Source organism: Crocodylus siamensis, chromosome 2 (genome assembly GCF_052110815.1).
Source record: "Crocodylus siamensis isolate JL-2025a chromosome 2, ASM5211081v1, whole genome shotgun sequence".
Taxonomy (NCBI): Eukaryota; Metazoa; Chordata; order Crocodylia; family Crocodylidae; genus Crocodylus; species Crocodylus siamensis.
This window is the reverse complement of record NC_143396.1, coordinates 25,049,486-25,072,057: the sequence shown is the minus strand read 5'-3', so window position 1 is coordinate 25,072,057 and position 22,572 is coordinate 25,049,486. Positions and strand designations below refer to the sequence as shown.

The window sequence follows — 22,572 nt, the reverse complement described above, 5'->3', positions numbered from 1 at the left end:
CTCTGGGCAGGAAAGATTGCTGGGGTCAGACAGAACAGGGAGCAATGGTCTCAAGTTGGCGCAAAGAAAGTTTAGGTTAGATATTAGGAAGAATTTTCCCCCGGAAGGATAGAAAAGCACTGGAACAGGTTACCCAGAGAGGTTGTGGACTGTCCGTCCTTGGGGGGTTTTAAGACTCAGCTTGACAAAGCCTTGGCTGGGATGATCTAGTTGGGGATGGTCTTGCTTTGAGGAGGAGGTTGAACTAGATAACCTCCTGAGGTCCCTTCTAGTGTGAATTTCAAGACTGGGTTCTTAATTCTGAGCTTGGGTCCAGGGCTAAGACACAAAAGGGCATGATCAAGTCAGTTGCTTAAATAACAATTTTAGCCAGATAACAGCCCAGTATATGCAGTAGTGAACTTCAGCAAAGATTTTTCTTGTCATTTATTGCCAGGATATATAAGATCTCATCTAAGTTTCCTAGAAATATGTTTATTCCAGAGAGAATATAGAGTTCCTTTAATAATTATTATGGAAAAAGCACCTTTATGTTGGAGACCCTCCTTTTTTCTTGAATGAAACTAGTGACTGAACAGTAGGATTCCAGATTACTGGGTTGAAGCTTGCACATTGTTTATGGGATAATGCATCAGGATCTTCTATGTATGATAGTAAGTGGTGGAGGATTTTATCATCAGTGGTTAGCATGTTGAAAATTACATTCAGTTCAGATACGTTTTTCTAGACAGTAGTTCTGCCTGTGTAGTTTATACACAGAAAACAAATAATTTTGTACAGTATTTTAAAAATAAGTCTTCAGTTTAACTGCAGTACTTTTCTCTGGGGGTATATTTTTATATTGAAGCCTTGTAAGATGTTTTCATTATGTAGCTTGCTTTTCAAGAGAGAATCATTCCACACTTTTAACAAATCAGTTTTTAAATGTATAACTGTGTATCATCATTGTCTTCTATTGTCTTTATGTTTATCTTGTGTATCTGTGGAAAGGTACAAGAAACATTGAACAATATATTTTCGTCTATAATCCACTGGCATGGAACATCACTACTTTTGTCACTATTCCTGTGAGCGACTCCGCAGTTAGTGTGTCTGATGACCTGGGACATTCTGTACCAGCACAGGTATTACATGGTTGTGGTAACGCTATTGCATTTCTGTTTGTAATATGCAGAACAGTTGGCCCTTGTGGATTCCCCTTCTCAAGAGTGCCTGTTAGCTTCTTCAGTGTAGTGGAAACAAGAACATGATTGAACTGTGGTTACTGCATTTGTCCATGGGAATCTAGAATCCTATCTAGCAACTGTGTTTATCCAGTTTCACCTGCTTTCTCCAGACTGGATTTTGAAATATTGTGGATATTAAGGGAGCAGGAGAAAATACTATCCAAACATACAGGACAGTATTACCAAATCTCTTGCTTGAATAGTGAATAAAAATAAGAAATTGGCTTATTTTGCTTTTTTCTTTTTATTACGAATCCATGATATTTTGAGGTGTACATGGGATGTCCCGAATGTTTTCTTTAATTTCTTTTACTGATACAGCATGTGTCGTCTGTACGAATAGCCTCAAGCTGTATTTAGCCGTATCATCCCTATGTTAATATGCATTTTGATATACATGCATTTCTTATGTTATATTAGGCCCAGAACTGCATAATGTGATAATGATTTTTAGGTCTTACTTCTTGAACAATGACTTTCATACCTGGGCCCCTTAATTCAAAACCTAAATGGCTAAGAGAAATAGTCTCTAAGAATTAGTATTAGACAGCAGTTCGCTTAATGGCCAGTGATCTGAGGCAGGGGAGCCAGGCCGTTCCAGACAGTACAGAATTTACATTTTATGTAGAGAGCTCTGTAGCAAGAATAACACTAGGGAATAGGATATTCAGGGAAGGACATTTCATACAGTTAGGAAATAAGTGAGAGATGGTGTCCTTAGGATATGTCTGAAAAGATATAAATTTTCTCCGGGTCATAATTAGATCAGGGAAAGTTTCTGGTCTGGTAAACAAATATGCTCTTGGCAGGCAGGAAGTTATATGTATACTATGGGCTCCCCAAGAATCCAATGGATAATGTATGTAAATGTAACCAGAATAAGAAATGGTGCTTAAGCCTTGCCATGGGAACAAGTGTTTATCTAAACTTCCCTGGGCATAAGGTGCTTTGAATAGCCTGTGTTCTGGTTGATGGGAGAAGTTGCAGGAAGCCATGACAAGAAGGTCAGAGGCAGCTGCTGCTTTCTAACCTGTCTGAGCTGAGAAGGAGCTGTATTCTTAGGGATAAGATGCAAGGATAAGGTAAAATTATCGTTCTGATATTTCCTTTTATTTGTCTATTCTTTTATCTTCTCCTGTATCTCAAAATATGCTTGCTAATTTCTTATGACTACCCTTATTTTTATAATAAATCCTTTCTATCAGTGGTAAGTGTGACTTCAGAGCATTTGATCATACAGTCAGGCCTCTTCGAAGGAAGGGCTGAAATCTGTAATTTCTGAGGACATGATCAGACAAGGGCATGATTTTTCTAGTTAATAAAATCCCCTCTACTAACAGATAACAAGACCTAGGTGGGACAGATACATCTGAGGTTGCCATAGGTCGAGGAGGTGAACCTCAAAGCATCTCAGTCTGTTCTTAGTGGTCAAGCAAAGATGCAGAGAAGGGCTTGGTGCTGAAGGGCACCCCTGAAGGAGTGAAGACATGCTGGGATTGTGTCTCCGGGCCCCTGCTATGTTAAATATAGTACACAATTAACTGGTGAACCATGCAATAAATGTAAACCACCCACACAATAAAAATGACTATATAAAAAGAGCCAACCAGTTATTAAGTTAGTGCTTGAAAATGTGTAACACCTCTATAGCTGGTTTCTATCCAGCTTTAATTTGAGTATGTAGCAGCAGGTCTCTTAAAAGTACCTCCGATCAAATCTGGGGTCAGAATGTTTCACACTGTTCTTTTCTGTGACTCCATGTTTTCTCCTGATTTATATTATTAGAAGTATCTGAACATGATTTCCAGTTGAAAACCAAGAAGAAAGTAATGAACTAGTTCAAAGTTCAAACTATGACTTTGAAGGGCCTATACAGTTTCCTCTCAGTCATTTTGCTGACATTAACCTGCTTTTATACGTTTGCTTCAAGTCTGCCATCGCTGCAGTCCCTGCCAAGAGTTGGAGTGTAATTTAAACCCTGCTCCCTCCCCAAAGTTAGCCTTAAATTGCTGTTGCTCAGTAACTGCCCGCATGTAAAAACACCACAAAAGAACATGGCAGTTCCCAAATTTAATGGTATGCATATTTGGATTTCTCATTTAAAATGGTTAGTGAATTTTCTTTAACTGAAGATTTACAAGCCTGAACATATTAGTTATCTATCATTCATGTCATTCATGTTATATACGTTGACTTGCAGATCCATAACTCCACAGAAGCCCATTCTACCTATGATCTGTATATTCTTGTTACGATAAGTGGACTGAGCTACCGAAGATACAGCGTTAAAATCTCAGCCGACAACGGATTAGCATATGTTGCAAAATCAATTAAGTATAGACCAAAAGTAATAAACTATGTTCAACAACAAAGTAAACAGCTGCTTCCTGTACTTAATAACTGCTATCAGGTGATGTGGGACCAAGATACTAACCTAATGCACAGCATTACAGACAGGTAAGCCCATCAGGATTTACAGTGCTATTCCTACAGAAATGTGGGCTGGGGAAGTGTCTTCTTTAAAAGTTAATCTAAATCATGCATTGAATTATAATTACTTATATCTCATAGTTAACCATTAACTGTTTTGCGATTTAAAAATATCTTATCCATTCTGCTTATTTTATGATGTGAACTAATAAATGATCTTATTCCTGCTTAATGCAATATTGTTAACAATATAATGTGTGTAATATAGTTTTATAATGTATAAACTTTAAAAGAACTAATGTGTATATATAAAACATACATTTTGGGTCTGCAATGAGTCTATAGAATCTTAAATGACGGCAATAACCAGGATCTTTCCTCCTCAGTAATTACTGTATTCTACAACTGGTAGGATATAAGAACTTCAAGAGGATTTCTTGAGAAGAAACTGACATTCTTTCTATTTGTATGAAATCAAGAAAACTCACCAAAAGTACAAGCTGCATCTGTAGGTTTGCAAGTCCAAATTCTCAGTGGATTTTACTCACTACAGCTCTATGGACTTTACTGATTTCTACCATAATATTTAAACCTACACATTCATCTGAGTAATAAATTGGGATCTCATTCACATAAGTTTTCTTATTTGATAGTCTCCCTCGCATGGGTTTTGGGAGAATCAGTCAGTTAATGTGTGTACTATATACTTAATATTAAAGATTAGAGATGGTCCTGAACCAGAGCATGAGATCTGAACACTGAGGGAGTTCAGAGTCTATGTCTACATTTTTGTTGCTCTGTATTGAGATAAATCAAAAGCTGGAGTCAGATTCCCTCCTTAGAAATTTGAAGAATACATACTCACGTATATGTGTGTTGTAATTCAAGCCTGTGGTATGGTATGGTATTGTAATAGTAATGAAATATTAATGTCTTTACAGTTGAAGACTTTCCTGGTGCTTTGACACAGGAATGGCTATACATATAATATCTATAAATTGATATTACATCTGAACCGCCTTCTTCCTTTTTCTGAGTTACAATATTTCTCCATCTCCTGATGGTGTGTTGCAAGGAGCAGGCTCCAGCTTCTGGTACACAGGGGCACCCCTTCTCACTATGAACCGTTTTATGGGAAGGGGTTGGTTGGATTTTATGCAAGGATGCTAAATACAAGGAGGTATGTTCTGGAAGGGTGAAAAGGGATGTCTCCTTCCATATCTCTTCTACTTAAATTAAACTAGATTTTCACAGTTCCTCCTTTTACAGACAGATCTTGGGACTTGTAAGCTCAGTAAAGTACCATTTTCCACTTGAACCAAATTTACTGGATGTTGTTTCATTGAGAATAGCAGAATTACTTATGCTTTGTAAGGAAATAAATACTTTACATAGAATTGATTTAATCATAAGATGCTTTCATAGTGTCTCATAATCACAGAGTAATTAATCCTTACAACTCTCCTCTAAAGACTATTGATAACTATTACCTCTTTTTACAAATTGAGCAACTGGTGAGAATGAGAAGAAAGTTGAAAAGCAGCATAGCTCTTCTGTACTATTCTGGTAAAAGAAGGGAGCAGCAGATTTGGTCCTAGATTTGGGTCTCTAAAAAGCTGCTGCCTTTTGCCAGTTACACTCTTGTTACTTGGGTTGCATATGAAGATCTGGTTCATGTTGATTTATGTAGCTGTAAAGTTAATTGATCTTGCTCAAGTCTTTGTACCAGATATCTTATATTTTTCATGCATTGACATTTTTCATGCCACGAAGAACTTTTAATCCCATGTTCTTAGGTAGTTCCTGCTGTTATTGAAGCCTAAAAGGGACATTGTAAAATCTAAGGAATATTTTGATTTGCTAAAAATATCAATGATTTAGGGAATTGTGTGGAATGGTTCTTTTATAATTCTTTTATATTGAGTGATAAGCTGGTAAACCTTTGGTGGGTGGCACTTTCTATCCTAACTATCCTTGTCTCCTGATCCCTTTCATATTAATTATACAGTTTTGTTACTTGCGCATAAAAATGGGCATCTACTATGAACATCACATTTTTGTTTTTTTCCTTTTGGGATTTACAGGAAGACTAACCAGACTATCCAGGTAACCCAGGAGTTCCTTGAATATCATGTGAATGGAGATGTGAAGAAGGGACCTATTTCAGACAACTACATGTTTAGCACAGATGGATCAGCTGTTCAAGTATCAAAAACAGTGGGACTAGAAGTTGTTTCAGGAAACCTAGTGACAGAAATAAGGCAATATTTTTACAGGTAAAGGAGGAGAGTGTGATTTATCCTCATCAAAGTATTCATTCCTCTTTCCACATGTGGAAGTAATTCTATTCTGTCCATTCTAAATGGCAAACCACATATGTAGTTTGGCTCTTAGTGGATTTTGTTTAGCAAACAACTGGTAAAAAGATATTGATATCGTGTTTAATTTAATTGTGCAACTCAGTGTGCAATGAAAGAGAAAAATATTGTAGATTTTGTAATTGTTTGTTTTTAACATGGAGCCGAGATATTGTTTTCATACATCTTGATGAAAACTGTGGTTTAAAATGGTTTGCACTAAACAGAAAAAGTTATTTCTGAAAACGCAAGTGTTGCAGGTAGGTTCAGTTTTCATTTGTCTATAATTAGCGAACTCTGTGTGGTGGAACAAGAGAACTGATTAACGGCAAAGAAATTGAATTGAACCTAATGCAACAATCAGGACTCTATTGACAGTCCTAAAAAATTAGTACTTTTTTTGCCATTTAAGGTCATATACGGTCTGCTACCTTTATATTATTTATTTATTTATTGTATTTCATATATTTTATTAAACTCTTCATTTTAAATTAAATTGCATTGCATAAGGATGGTAACTGGTGCTATTAAAGATTATGTCAAACTACAGTACACCCAGAAAATGCAAAATAGAATGTGTATACCAAAATGAACATTCCCTAGGTAAGGAAAATGACATGTGAAGCCACATACATTTTCCTGAATATAAATGCATTATTGCTACTTTCAATACTTGGCTTCGTTAAATCAATTGCAGGGTAAGACAGACCTTCCATCTGATCAGTACGTTGTATTTAAAAGGTTTGGGTTACTCTGTAGTTATATTAATCCCTAGAAATGGATCCAGGATTTTGCAAAGTGAGTTGCAGTTGCAGCAACCAGTGCTGCAGTGGTGGCTGCATGCCCTGTACCCAGACTCCTCCCCACACTGCAGCAGGCAGTCCATGCCACAGGAGAAACATCTAAGGACTTAAGTCCCAAGGAAAATAAGAAATTCTCCCTCTCCCTCCCCCTCTATGCTCAGAGGCATGTCCCCTGCCCTCACTCCCCACTCCTTTCCCCTTACTCCCTCCCCTGCTTGCTGCTGCAGGTGTTCACTGTCCCAGGGGCAAGAAGTGTTCCTGTCCCACTTCAGCTGAGCTGCTCTCATGGGACCATGGCAGCAGCAACACTCACAGGTGGGCACATCCTCCCTCCCCGTGCCTTCTCCCCAGGTTGGCAAGGAACATCCACAGGGGAGCAGGCAGGGAGGGGAAATGTTCCCACCAGCTGCCATTGCTGTTTCTACAGTCCCAGGCTGATCCCAGCCCCCACACAGCCCACCTGGAGGAGACAGAAGCTCTCCTCACTTCTGGGACACTAGAGACAGCACAGCAGGGTGGGGAGAGGGAGTGGAAAAGAAGGGGGGAATGTTTACCTTCTTCAGGACTTAAGTCCCCAGCTGCTGTTTCTGCAGCATGGTCAGAAACTGGGGTACAGCTGTTCCACTGCACCTGCTCTGGAGTTGCCCCTGTAAATCTCTGCTCTAGTGTGTCCGTACGTGAATAAACATGAAAGGAAGAGACCAACCTTCTGTTTAGGTATGCATTAAGATGTCATAACAGAAAAATAGGTATGCATTTAATATTTAGTAAAATGATTAACTTTTATGATCCTTGTGTAAAAGTTCAGTGTATCTTCCATAAATTCTGTTACTGACACAGATAAAATAATTTCACTAGTTACACACAGCAGGCAAAATGCTGAGACATTAATGTGAATGCATATGCTGCAAGTTTATTAATGATTTAAGTTCTGATATGATGAACTGTTCTACTTGTTTAACTTCAAGTATCTTCCCTCTTCTTTCGTAGCGATATCACTGCTCAGGATTACAGATATGCAATATATACCAGGCTGTACCATGTACCAGAAGGCTATGATGGAAAGCTGCTTTGCCATAGGATAGAGCAGGAACACAGAGTTGGGTCGTTGGAACTAAATCGTGAGGCAATCCTACGGACAAGCACAAACTTAAACACTAAGCAGATGCTTCATACTGATGACAATGGGTATCAGATCCAGAAGAGACAATACAAGACATACACGAATAATACTGTGGCACGGGTAAAAGAGCTGTAATCCAAAATCGTGTGTGCGTGACACATTCATTCTCTATTACATTATATGAAATTAATCTTGTCTTCTTTCAGAACTATTATCCCCTGGTCCAGACAGCCTACATCGAGGATGGCTACACAAGACTGACGCTGCTTGCAGAAAGAGCACATGGTGTCTCAAGTCAGGAAAATGGACAAGTGGAGGTAAAAGATGAATATTTTTCTCTTTTTCTACAGCTAAGATAATTTTATGGCTGATGATGATGCATGTTAAGCATGACAACTGATTACTGTTCTTACGTTTGTCTGTTGAATACAGGTGATGCTTCATAGGAGACTATGGAACAACTTTGAGTGGGATCTGAATTACAATCTCACCTTGAATGACACCTCAGTGGTGCATCCAGTGTTTTGGCTCATTTTAGGAGCTAAGGATGTTACCAATGTTCTCTCTCATACAGGCGCACTGGCTTTAGAGCACAGACCAGTTGTTATGTTTGGAAACTTAATGGGTAATTAATATCATGTAATGGTATTTTTAAAATTAATATATAATCCTTTTGCATTCTTTTGCATAATTTTTTGGCTCCAGAGTCTGCATTTAAGCCTTGTAAGGGCCTTTTTACAGGTGGATGTTAATGCACTGTGAACTGGAATGTGATTTTGTAGTACACAAATTACTTTGCTCTCCACCCTTCTGGGGACACATTTCATGTGCACTAAGAGCACCTTTTGTATGACAGGGCTTACCCACTTTCAAAATACAATAAATGGCTTCACTTCTAGTACATACCTAAAAGTATCCATGCACATTCAGTGCAGAATAACCAGTGTAGCATCAACTTACAATTAGGGATGCGCCGATAAAGATTTTTTGGGCTGATACTGATGGCCAAGTATTAACAAGCTATAGTGGCCGATACCAATCCAACTGCCGATATGGAGCCCAGCTGGTAAGTCAGTTGTGGGGAAGTGTTGGGGGGAGGAGGAAAGAGGCATGGGGGTGCAGATCAAGGTCCCCACAGTGATAGAGGGAGGGTAGGGCAGGGACAGAGCTGCGAGCAGCTCATCTAGGGGCATGGCGGGGGGCTCCTGCTGCTGCATGCACCCCCAGGGAAGCATAGGGGCCATGTGCCCCCTGGATCTGTGTGGGGTGAGGGTAGGCTGCAGGCTGGGGCCAGAGGCAGCACTAGGCTCTTTCCAGTGGGGGATTGGGCTGGGGCTGTCAGTTGTGGTGCAGGCAGTGCTAGTGCTGGGAAGAGGGGTTCGAGGGAACTATAGTGAATTTGGAGGGGGGGGGGGCTCTAGCCCCCTTTCTCCATAGCCTCCCCTCCCAGCACTGCCACTGATCACCCTGAGCACAGCCCTGGCTGAACCCCCACACTGGGAAGATCCCTGTGCCAGGCCAGCCTTCAGCAGGTAGCCCACCCTTGCCTCCCGCAGAGATCGGGGGGGCAGGGGGGTACATGCCCCACATGGTTCCCTCTGGGTGGGCACGGCGGCATGAGCCATTCACCTTCTGCAGGTCCAACCTGTGCCCTGCCCTGGCTGGGCAGTGCCTACCCCAGCCCTACTCCCTCCCTCAGGAGGCCTTGCAGAGGCCTTGATTTGCTGCCTTCGCATCCTTTCCTCCACCTTCCACCCACACCCCTTTCCCCCACAGACTTACCAGCTGGACACTGCTCTCCAAGCTGCCAGGCTACAGTCCTGGCTGCGTGCGTGTTGCGGCTGCGCCCATGCACATGACATCTGTCAGCAACAGTATCAGCCACATCAGCCAAAAAAAGCCAATTGCTGATAATGTCAATTTTCCTTTTATCGGCGCCAATGCAATATGGACTGGTATATTGGTGCACCTCTACTTTCAGTTCAGTTTACTGCACAGTTACCTCCCCATGTAAATAAGCCCTGAGTGACATGGTTTTGAAAATCATGATATTAAAGCACTGGCGACACGTAGTGGTGCGCATGCACCCACTGAGATCGGCCATGCAGCCCCTGGTAGTGCCAGCGACGGAACCAGAAGTTCACTTATGGTTTCACCATTGGCTCAGCGATTGGCTGCTGGGGCTTCTCCCCACCCTCCCTGCCCTCACTTCCCCTCCTCTATTACAATCAGCTGCTGGGGGACACCCACCCCCCCAGTTGGCAATCTGGCGCCTCCCCAGGTTCAGGAAGCACCAGTCGCCCATTATTAAAGGCTATTGACTTTAAAGTCTCTGGTTTTAAACTGGCTATAACGATCACATAGTTGGGTACATCCCTCTGCAGAGTTTGGAATTTAACTCTAGGTTATACAAGGCGTGACTCAATAATGTAGTCACCCAGCTGGCACAAAGTAATAAACTTGAGGCATCCTTTGGCAACCTTGGCCTCTGTGTCTAAATGTGAACACTTCTGAATCCTGGCTTATTCTGTCTTTAAAAGATAACTAAAGTCATGTAGTAGAATAGCAGCAGCAAGATTTGAAGGAACCTATGTCACTGGGCCACTTTCCAAGCAATTAGCTATGCTGTCTTTAGCTTTAAATCTCCATTTTGGCATTACCTATAGCCAGCACCTGTTCCTTTTTTTGTTGACAAAACCATGTTTTGTATGATTTTTTTTTTTGGATTTCCTGTTCTTCAGGTGAACCAAAGCTGCATAGACAACCTTCTCCTGTCCAGAGTGATCCTGTGGTCCTCCCACCTAACCTTCACCTCCAAACTCTAAGCATTCCTGGTTGGACATACAGCTCCAACCACACTGAGCAGCTCAGGAATATTCACAAGGGTAGGTGTGATGATAGGTGATGTGCCACATATAGATTGAGATCACTCAGATTCTCACATCTTAACATGCTAGCTTTCTTTTCCTCCTTTACTCTGTGACTATTGCTATTATTCATATTATAGTATCACATGGACTTAGGAACCTCTTTGCATAAAGGAGGCCACAGGAGAGCCAATGTAGTACACAGATATGCAGTAAGATACAGCCTCAAAGGGTTGATGGGGCAGTGGAGCTCTTCAGAACTGGGCACTTCCCTTGCTCTTTGTGCCTGTTGGAAATGTTGAAATTAACACAAGTCATGAGAAGAAACTTGCAGCATAAACCCTGAGCTTTACAGTTAAAGGTCAAATTAAGTTTTTAACATGTATTTTCTTTCTTTTAAAGGCAATCAAAAGCAAGAGGCTGCAGATTTCAGTCGTGTCCTTCTGAGAATCAGGCATCTATATGAAGTAGGAGAAGATCCAAAGCTGTCTCAGCCTGCAACAGTGAATCTGAAGGTAAAATTGATTCCTGCTGCCCAACTGCAATTTAGTCTGTCTTTTCTGCAGAGGAGTCTTGTTATCAAGCCTTACCTTCCTGCTCTTATTTCATTAGATACTATGCATGCCCAGAGTCTAATAATGGTTCTGTTAACATCAGTGACAAAATCTGTCTCCTCCTTAGGTTTGAGTTCATTTTTTTTCTGCTCTGTTCTGTTCTGCAGTAGCCATGACCACAAATAAACCTACAGTAGGAAAACATGTACAAATATTTGTAAGACTGCATCCATTGCATTCAGATTCATTTAACATTTGCTATGATACCTTCTTTTTACAATTTCTTTTCATGTAGTCTTGTCTAAACATACTAAGTGTAAAAGGGATTGAAGGAAATGCATATTGATCTCTACTTTTTCCCGTGTTATTTTTTGTGCATTTGGCAACATTTTGTCTGGTCACTTTTGAGTCCCCTTGTTTGATTATTTCAACCTTTCACATACTGGCAGGCAACAGAGTAATCATTTTTTAATATAACATTTTGATTGTGATCCCAGAAATGCTCACAGTGAGGACAGAGGCAGGGTATAATGCTGAAATGAGAGCTTTGCTTGCTGTCAGCCCATGCTAAGCTCCATGCTGTTATGGCTTGATTGCTACCAGAACCTGAACTTGCTAGTTTAGAGTTAATGTTGATATAATACAGCACACATTTGTGACCACAGCATCAGATGTGTCTAGAAACATGGTATTTTGGCTCAAAGAAAGAATCTGCCCTTCTTATGAGCAAAAACAAATGTCTTTGCTCCTAGTGATATAAAGTGGGATACGTTAGTGTTGAATAATCGGTGGTAGCTTTTAGAGTACACTGCTTTGGTCAGTAAGTTTGCAGTGTGGTAAACTTCTTGATACTACAAATCAAAATCTTACTTCTCTCTAGTAGCTCTTTGAAATAAAGGGCATGGGTAACTGGTGCCACCTTGGTCAGGAAGGTCATTGACCAATCTCACCAACCGGGGGGTCCCTCCATGGCAGAACTCACCAACCTGGCGCTCCCACTCCCTGGCCAGTGCTTGCAGGGGAGGCACCGGTGCTCCTGCCTGCCCCCGCTGCCCATCACCTAAGCTGGGAGCGTGGCTGGTGAGGGGATGCACCTGCACTCTCGGGGGTACACGTGTACCCCCTTGCATCCCCTATGTGTCGCCACTGGTAAAAGGAAGAGTGTGATGGTGTAGAGTCCTGTGAGTGAAGTTTAATGGGTGTATTTGGGTTTCTTCATTCCTAGGCTCTGCTGAAGGGATTGGGAACCGTGGTACTGGTAGAGGAACGGTCACTTACAGGAACCTGGGATATCAATGCTTTGAATCGATGGAAGTGGAAAACGGCACAGCATCTAAACCAAGGTTAGTTAGAAGCCAAGTTTTGTTTCCTGTCTTTATGGCCTGAGCTGCTGAAAAGGATGGGTATGGGCTGATACTGTAATCAGATATCAAAAGCTAGCATACTTTCTCATCCAGCAGATCCAAGTGAAAGATTTACAATTCTTTTTGTCAGCTCTGTTCTGTATAACCAGGCTAGGTTCCAACACAGCCTCCAAACACTAATACTTAAGGGAAAAGCATATTTACATAGGTACTATTTTGAAATGACTGGAATCAGAGTCAACTAAGTCAACTCTTCCCTGTGTGGCCCTAGCTTGAGTAAGAGCAGCTACATACTGCTACAAAGATTAGTTGTGCAAGTAAATGCTGAGTTATGTTAACTTGAGCTTCCAGGTAGACCTCTTCCTGACCCAAGTGGAGTGAAAGGCAGTACCACAATAGGTTACAGGATTTTGAATGTAAATAATCCAGGCGTTGCCCCTAACTTGCCTTCTGTTTTCATGCTTGTTCTCATTGAATTTTGCAATGCTTCCAACATGGGCCAGCTGGCATAGGTGAGGTTATAAAGGTCCCACTCAGACTCAAGCAGGAAGCATGCCTTCTTTTGCAAGGTGCACACAGTGAAAAATGATATTCCTTGTCTGCTTTCCTACAATTCCTCAGAAGGACAGACAGGTTCTCCAGGGGCAGATCTAGGATTTTGAAAAAGAGGGTGCAGATCATCACATATAACACAACACATCTTTCTCCTGTAAAAGACAATCTAGAAATTTTACTAATAGACTAGGAGCATATTCAGTTCAAGTTTGAAGCAAAAATAAATATAACTTTATTGGCTGTGCATTAATTTGCTATATTATATTATATATAAAAACGCAGCTAGCTAGGCAAAAATACTCAAAAAATGTTTCTTTAGTCCTGTAGTCATTAGAATAAAATATGAATCTGAAAGAGATTTACAAAACAAAATTGAGCTTTCTTGATGTAACAGGAGTGCCGCTTTCTGAGCCTCTCTGGACGCGCGGCTCTGGTCTCTTGCAATGGGCTGATCGCCCGCTTACTTTTGCCTGCCACGTCTTGATCTTGCTCATAATTGATGAATGATTTGAATTAGCGGGAAGCTGCCCATTTTTGTGCGCCCCGATGACAGGGGGTGCCGTCTGCGGCTCCTTTTCCTCCCCTGCACCGCAGCCCAAGCCTCGCAGATGGTGCTAGTGTGATCTCTCTAGGGCCATGGTATTAGGTCCCAGCCCTTTGCTTGCCTTCGGGGCTCCTCGACGCCCCTTCTCACTCTCGGGGCCCCTCACTGCCCCCTCACTCTGAGCTCCTCCGCACCCCCCTAGTCCGGGGCTCTTCGCTGCCCTCTAACTCCGGGGCTCCACACTGTCCCCTAGTCAGGGCTCTACGCTGACCCCTACCTCCGGGGCTGGGCCAACGTACCCCCAAACAAAGCTGTGCCCTCTTCAGCACCACTCACTATGCCCTCTGGGCACCAGGAACCCCCAGATTATTGGGGAGCTCCTGTGAGGCCTCCTTGCACCCCTGTAGCCTCACCCGGTCCTCCGGTGGAACAAAACACAAACGCAAAGCCCCCGGGCTACAACATAAAAACTAGACCATTCTGGTCTGAAAAATTAGAAACCTCTCCTTACCAGAGAGAGAGAGCTCATCCACCCCCAGCAGGGACCAGGGTGTTCCAACCATCCAAGCTCTCCCCTTGCCCAGGCCAAGTTCCTCCTCCTTCAGCTGCTGGAGGGGAACTGCCCTCCTGGGCTTAAGAAGGTCTAAGCTCCGCCCCTTCCTGGCTCTAGGCTTCGCTGGTTGCTAGGGCAACAAGCACCTACACAGTCCTGGTGACTGGCAGCTGTGCTTCCCCTTTCCCGCCACTAGGGGTCTCTCCTGAGCCATTTCTACTCTGTCGCAGGGCACCTGAGAGCCCTGCAACACTTGAGCATCTTAACAGTGCATCCAATGCTTCACTGAAACTTATTTCCACACCTGAGTTAATGTTTCTAGCTAAGGCTAAAAGCAGTCTGCAGAGCTGTGGAACAGGAGTTATACTGTCAGGAGCAGGTAACAGACAGCAGAATTGCAGAAGAAAAAATAGCTTGATTAGTGGGACCATTTAAAAGCCATTAAAAGGAGAACGGGTCATTAACACTTGTGAAATGAAGAATTTGGAAGGAATCAAATTGATTATAATAAGCCATGAAGTCAGTTGACTCCCTTGCTGCTGCCTGAATAGAAATAGTGCTGCCACTGAAGGCAGATGGCTTTGAACTTTGGGTGGAGCAGGAATCAAAGGGGGGATGTGACTGCACCACTGCACTCCTCTGGATCCATTCCTGAAGTGCTTGTAAAAGGCCCTTGTAAGAGTTGCAGAGCTGCTAAGCTTCCTACAGGGCACAGAGCCTTGGAACATGCCTCCAAAGGGGACTCGCATGGGGAAGGACAAAGTAAGGTATCCTCAGACCTGGACCTGGCTAATACAGTTGTTCAGCCTGGAGTGCTGACCACTCAGGCTAACTTTACAGTGAAGATGGTTCTGCCCTGAATATCCATAAAGTTAAAAATGTCTCTTTCCTTTCTATTCATTAAAGTATGTCTGTGGTACCCACCATAGGAAGATTCCAGACTTTGATCAGTGTATGCATTTCCTTTTTACTGTAGTTTTTAATAAAGATGACTAAAATATAAATCCTGAAACTACAGACTCTAGTGACCATTGAGTTTTGTATCCACATAGTTGTAATCTGGGCTGCAACACTGACTGAATTATCTTGAAAAAAAATCTAATTTTTGCTATTACATAAGTAAACTGCTGGGTGAAAAATCAGGTCAAAACCATAACTTGGAAAAGACGAAGCATTGGATTTTTCTCTCTGGTGGTCTAGAAGCTCTCAAAATGGCCTCTTGTATGAAAAATAACATAATGGTATTTTTATGAGGGTGGTGGAAAACTGTACATGAAGTTAAGCAGGCAGCAATAAGGATGAAGATTACAGAACAAACAATTCAAGGCTGGTTAGACAATTGGAAGCAGTAAAAGACATGCACTTTTTTGCATCTTGAGCATGTCATTAGACAATGATTGGTACCAACAACATAAGTCAAAAGAGGTAGGTTGTTGAAAGTATATTTTAAAATCGTGAAGGTATGCACCTTGCAACTGGAACAAGTATGCACCTTACTCTGAAAAACTATATCTAGGCAAACCATATCTGAGGGGTGGTTGATTGAAGAATGGTGAGATGGAAAAATATTATTTGTATCTGACTAAAATAAGCCTTTTGTTAATAAATTTATCTGCATTTCTGTATTTTATAGGATTCTTCAATACCAAGACTGCAGAAAATGTTACTGTAACTATACACCCAAAGGAAATCAGGACCTTTTTTGTATACTTTAAAGATCACTGAAAGCTTGTTGCATGCTCCTGTCCCACCTAATAATTTGCTATGATTTTTTTTAAAGATCTGAAGTGACAATTTTGAGAACTTCTCCCCTGGTGCCACAAACAGAAGGAATAATTATTGTGTAATAAACCCTAAAACGTTAAGTTATCAAAACTAGTTCTGGATTTATTTGCTTATAGGAGATGATATCTCACTTTTTTAGGTAAGCTATTTGTCACGTGCTCTTTCTCTTTAAATTAAAAATATCGAGCTTAAAAATAGAAACAGTGGGAAATGCTTGCCTTGCTATGCCCATGCCAGTGCCATACAAATGAGTTAGAACAAACCATAGTTTGTAAAGAGGCTGTTTCTGAAAGTACAATACTCCACAACATCACCAGTTGCTCCCAGTTTTGGGATCCATTTTGAATTGTGTTTACCTTGAGTGGAAATCTCAGAGAACTCAGGAAGATATCAGTTAGACAAACAGTTGAACTGATCTGTACCTGGAAAAATGATGACAAAGTAGAGGCATAGAATTTATTGGAAAAAAACAGGATCTCATCTATGAAAGAGGCCAGTAGGAAAGACCTAGAAGAGAAATGTATTTATTATTTATATTATAAACAGCAAATGTCTACATCTGTATGGCTCTCCAGATCACTGTGATTTTTGGTATCACTTGAAGGCATAACAGGTCCTAGGAGTTGCCTGTCACTCTAGGATGAAGAATGCTTCCTCTTCTCCATCACTCAATTTCCTTACCATCAACATTCACGTTTCTAGATTCTTCATTCTCATCAGCAAGACAGTTCTGAACATGATGTGGTTGAAGCAGTTTGTGCTCTGGCTATTGTTACATTGCCTTTCAAAGCCTATTCAGTCTTTGACTACATATTCCCAAAGTAAAACAGTGCTGTGTAATGATACTGGAGCTAAAACGTGATGCTAAACATGGAGCTAAAACATTCTGCCCATGCTAATATAGCTTGCTTGTCACTGGACTAAGGCAGCTATATTATTTTTAATACCCAAGTCAGCTTGGATCTCTCTTCATAGCACTATGCTGTGCCCTATATTAATTGCATCCTAAATGAGATCCTCCCTGACTAGGAAGCGTTTTGGGGTTCTTTGTTACCTGTACCTTTAAAATGGTGGCCACATTTTCAAAACATGCTTGCAAATCACACTTCCAGTTCTTCAAAAACACTTGTTTGTGTCCAAAAGACATACATAAAAAGGGTAATTAGGGCTGTGCAAAATTTTGCTGCCAGTTCTGTTTTGATGCTGTTTCGACTCATTTCGAGGTCAAAACAGCAAAACTGAAACAAAACAGATATTGTCAAAACAGCCTCAAAACAAAACGAGGCAAGTCAAAACGTTTCACCATTTCAATGCTGTTTCAACATTTTACTCATAGGCTATAATGGGGAAGGTTGAAACAGCCGATAACTTTGTCATTTCTGGTCTGATTTGGATGAAACTTGCAGAAATGGTAGCCCCTTCTGAGGGCATGAAGCCTGCAGACAAGCAAAACTCATGACATGGATGACACTAAGTGGTAAGGCACAGCAGTGTGAAAGCTGCAGGGATGGTAGCCCCTGCTGAGGCCATGAAGCCTGCCAGCTGTCAAGGAGATCTGGGGCCCTGCACCTCTGGCTGCTGACAGGGAAAACTGTTTTGACAGAACGGAACGGAACAACTGTTTTGAATCAAAACAAAATTCAAAACAGAACGCTGTTATGTCGAAACACTGGTCGAAATGGAATGGTGCCATTTCGCACAGCCCTAGCAAACAGCTACAACTCCTGGTCAAGGGCAGTGTTTTTGAGGACAACCCAGCACTTGTAGGCACAGTTGACTTGTCACTGAGGACACAGGCAGTGCTGATTAACTGTCCCCTGCTGCTCCTGGGAAACAAGCCGCAGGGAGACTCGGGCTTTTGGGGATAGTGGGGGACCCAAAGACTGCCTGTAATCCTAACTGTGCAGGTATTACAAATGGTGCATCAAAACATGGCACTACAAAGAAACTCCTCTTTCATCCAGAAACATTGCTGCAGCACTTCTGCCATTTTTGTAGCACTAGGAGTGGGGTGTACACATCTGTACCTTCAGTGTTTGTCCTGATTCTCACCTTAGAATCATAGAAGTAGGGTCAGAAGGGATCTTCAAGTCTGACTCCCTGCCTGGGCAAGAGAAAAACTGGGCTCAAATGACCTTTTAAGAGGACAGTAATAAAACGCTAGAATCGAGAGTTTATTATAAAGCCAGTGAAAGTAAATGACACTGGAATTTACTTCTGAGAGAGAGATTGAAATACTTGACAGTCAGAAAAGAAAGGAACTTCTCTTCTAAACTTGGAGGGAGGAAATGCCCTAGCATTATACTGATGTTTTCCACATCTTGATTATTAGATCAACTTTGACCATAGTTTTTATAAGAAAAACGTAAAAAGGTGAAAATTGCTGCAGTTTGGATCATGTAGCAGTCTAATCCTGTTCTGCTGGCACAAGCACTATGACAGGTGCTGCAGTAATAGCAATTACGGCTGGGAGTTGTCAAAAGAATCTAGCGTCTGGTCCTAGAAACCTCCCTTCTGCCAATAGTTACTCCAGGTTAAGGCTCCTGCTGCTGCCTGACATCCAGCTTTAGTTGGATCTAGATGCTTCCACATGTTCAGTGAGCTGCTGCCATCCGTTTCATAGCAGGTGCCTTCCTAGGCAGTACTTCATGCTCTGGCAGTGCAGCTGTTGAGCAGAGCCACCAGAAGAGATTGGGTACAGATGTGCTTTGGCAGCCTGGTGATGGTGGCTGCCATCTATTGATGGAGCATCTGGTGGCCAGAAGTACACGCAGAGCTTAAGAATGTAGGGCATCTGATTCTTGTTTTACTTCAACAGGGTAGGAGTGCCAGTCGTAGACTTGCTTGAAAATCCCAACAAAAATATTTCTGAAGAAGATACATACAGTAAATAAAGTAACATTTGTAAAGAGCAACTGATTCATAGTAGTTTCTGTCTTCATAGGTTGCTTTATTTTTCCTAAAAATATATATAATAAAAGTGGGCAGCACAACCTGTCAGTGTTTTTTTGTGTTATGCTTCCTAATGAAGTATTTTATTTTAATGTTTACAAAAATAATTATGGAATAGGGGACCAAGAAACATCTGTATCATTAAGGTGATTCTAACTACCTTTCTTTTCCTGCTAATTTGGTCCCTTTATTATTGTTGTTTAAGGTAAATTTCATTACATATTTAAGTATAATAATGAACCTTTGGTTCATCCTGGAAACTACAAAGGGCAGCTACTGGAATCTGAGCCTCAGTCTCCCTAAATTACAGCTACACTGTCACAGCTATTCCAGAGAATAGATGAACTGGTACGTAACATGTTTTAATTGCAAGAATAGATTAGCATGAGTTATGTTTAGCACTGTGTCAGTAACTATGGGGTTAGGTTACTAAAAAGGTTTTGAATATGATTTATCTTTATCCACAGCTGAAATTCTACTCGATGCTATTCCTGTTCTATTCATTATCAACTACCAGTCCCTGAGCATGCTATTAATTTACATTAAGCTTACTGTGCAGTAAAATACTGCACAGTAAGCCTTTGGCGGGAGCAGATTTGGTCCCAGTGGGCATGGCCATACATGTAGGGACGTGTGCTTACAGCAGCTCAAACAGAAGCAGCACAAATTTGTGCCAGAGATTTTTGCTTCAGGACACATGCCTGAATATGCACTCTCGTGTGGGATAAGTTGTGCCACTTGGGGATCCGTAGCCAGGGGAGCTGAAGCGCAGGTGCTGGCCCCAACAGTATAAAAAGTTGCCCTGGTGAACAGCTCGGGCTTACTTGCTCTCACAAGCTTCTGAGGCCCAGCCAGTTGACATATGGGGACACTAGCCCCACAAGCTAGCTGGACTGCTGCAGCAGCCCTGACCTAGAGTGGCCTCTGGTACCCTCTACTGCAGTCTGGCAGTGGGGGCTGCTGCCTGGTTGTGACCTGATGCCACCTGCAACAGCATCTGCAGCCTCATGTCTGCATACCTGCCAGACCTGGGCGGGGACCGCACAGCCACCTAGGCTGTGACATGGGCACTGCAGCAGAGCCAACTGCACCTGTGGGCCAGCTGCCTGTAGGGTGTGGCTACACAGTTGGTCTTTGTGTGACGCTGCAGCCATGTGTGCCCATGCCCTACTATCTGGGCAGCTATCACCTGGAAGATGTGGTGGCCTGCTCTTGAACTGTCAAAGCATGTCCTCCTGGCCCCAAATGCCCAGCAGGTCAGCCGCCTCCAGCTGGGTCCCTGGTGCCAGCCCTGGGCAGGCTTCTTTGCCTGGGTCCTCCCAGTTGCCTCACTAACAAGAATCCTGGTGTTTCCTATTTAAAAAGTGAAAATTCTATGATAAAAAATCCCACATTCACTCCTTAAAATACTCCAAAATCCATGTTCTTCCACAATTAAAACAAAAAAACACTATATAGAGTGAGACAGAGGTCAGCTGGGCAATGTTTTATTGATAAATTTACAATTCTAAAGCATTTGGAAGCCTACCAGCATCTCTATCATCATAGTAAAATAAATTCTAAATTCTAAATATCTATAAGCTTTGATGTTTGCTTTTGGTTTTCTTACAGAAAAATCAAAGCTCCTCCTGACCCCTTCACTAACCATAGTTTTATTGTTTCTAGGATCAGAAGGGACCTGAGTAGATCATCTAGTCCGACCCCCTGCCATGGCAGGAAAGAGTACTGGGGTCAAACAACCCCAGCAAGGTGTACATCTAACCAGGATGTGGGGACAGCTGCTTCTGAAGCCACATCTGCCAGCGGATCTCATCCTGCCTGGCAGCTGGGCATGCTGGGTGTGTGATGGGGGGATGTGGGGTTTATAGGAGGGGAGTCTGGGGAAGATGGGTGTGTGCAGGAGGATGTGGGGGGCACAGGATGTGTGGGTAGGTGTGGGAGGGATTTGGAGTTTATGGGGAGGTGCACCACATACCCACCCCCCATCCCCCTGTCGTGCACATCCCTCAGAGCTGGCAGCAGCAGCTAGCCAGGCTGTCAGGGTGGTCACGGCCCACTGTAGGCACAGCCCCTCAGCCGCACATCACCACCTGACCCTCATGGAGAATGGGACTGACCCAGCCCAGCCTGCCCTACTAGCATGCATGTTTGGACAAAAGCCGCGAGTGGTGGCAGAAGCTGTCTCAGTCCTGTCCAAAGGCTTGATAGCAGAAGGGGCTGGGCCCATTCTCCATGCACAGACCGCAGATCAGGCAACTCTGCAACAAACATGACCCAGCTGGCTGCTGCCAGCACTGGATGCAGTGTACCGCAGGGTGGGGGGCATGTGACAGCCCTCCCTCAAACTTCCCCACATCCTCCCACACCCCCTCCCACTTCCCACACACACCACACCCACAAAGCCCACCAGAAACCACACGGTCCCCTCACCCCCAGTCCCTGCTTATCTGGGACAGTGCCTGGGGCCAGGTCACACCGCAGCCTTGCCCTGCTCTTGTTTGCCCTGCGTGCTGAGGCAGTGTGCTACAGCAGCAGGAGCAGCATAGAGACATTCTGGCCAGATGCCAGTGTCTCTCTGGAGGACCCAGCCTCTGCTTGCCTCAGGGCACACTGCAGGACTGTGTCCTATTCTGCTTTTTTCTGGGTTTGTTTTTTATTGCTGTTGTTCTTACCTGGAAATCCATGTATCCAAGTCAGAGCCCGCACTGCAAATAAGCAGCACAGGGAACTTTTTTTTGTTCTTAGTGTGCGTCTTGCAGCATAGCAAACTGGTTTGAGATGCCACAACAGGGCACGCTCGTCTGGACATGCCCAATGAAAGCAGGCCTGTACAGGGCTTCTCCCGCCCTTCTCTATACCCCCTGCAGTAGCTAGGGGGAACTCCAAGCTCCCTCAGGTGCTGGCATGGGGCCTTGCCAGGGTCACAGGAGGGGTCCTGATGGGCACTGGGCCAAGAGACAGCCGCGCCTGCTGCAGGCAGGGCTTTCCTGGCCCTCTTTGCCCACTGAAGGACACGGGTGCCAGCGAGTCCCTGAGGTGTGGGGCAGCTGCTGGCGAGCCTTCTGCTGGGCAGGGGGGCACAGGATTCATTGGCAGCTGCTCTGCTTGGGTTACCAACTCGTCCACCCCCCAGACCAGGGCTGGCAGCTCCAGAGGGTGAGTGGGGGCTGAGAACCTAGCCCTTGCCCACCCCATAGAACATCTCTGCACGGTACAAAACTGGCTGCTCAAAGGCCAAGCAGGAGCTGGGAACTGTGCAGAGCTGCTCTGGAGGGTGAGCAGAGGCTGGGTCCCCAGACCCTGCTTGCTCCCTGAGGCAGCTCTATGTGGAGGATGCAGAGCTGGCTTCTCTGGAGGGCAAGAGGGAGCTGAGATCCCATCACCTGTCTGCCCCCCTGGAGCTGCCAGTTCTGTGCTGGAAGCCAGGACAGGGAGCAGAAAGTTCCCCAGTCCTGGCAC

At 43.3% G+C, this 22,572-nt stretch overlaps 1 protein-coding gene across 3 annotated transcripts in view; it reads left to right on the top strand.

Annotated features, from left to right (window-relative positions):
• Window positions 1–16,251, top strand: part of MAN2B2 (mannosidase alpha class 2B member 2) — a 43,862-nt gene extending 27,611 nt beyond the window's left edge. For all 3 annotated transcript variants that reach the window (XM_090035549.1, XM_090035551.1, XM_090035550.1), the window contains 10 exons: window positions 991–1,124; window positions 3,427–3,683; window positions 5,741–5,932; window positions 7,807–8,059; window positions 8,146–8,256; window positions 8,372–8,564; window positions 10,681–10,824; window positions 11,209–11,321; window positions 12,586–12,703; window positions 16,010–16,251. In XM_090035549.1, the coding sequence (XP_089891675.1) occupies window positions 991–1,124; window positions 3,427–3,683; window positions 5,741–5,932; window positions 7,807–8,059; window positions 8,146–8,256; window positions 8,372–8,564; window positions 10,681–10,824; window positions 11,209–11,321; window positions 12,586–12,703; window positions 16,010–16,101 (1,607 nt within the window). In that variant the 3' untranslated portion in view covers window positions 16,102–16,251. The remainder of the gene's footprint in view (window positions 1–990; window positions 1,125–3,426; window positions 3,684–5,740; window positions 5,933–7,806; window positions 8,060–8,145; window positions 8,257–8,371; window positions 8,565–10,680; window positions 10,825–11,208; window positions 11,322–12,585; window positions 12,704–16,009) is intronic.
• The last annotated feature ends 6,321 nt before the right edge of the window (window positions 16,252–22,572 follow it).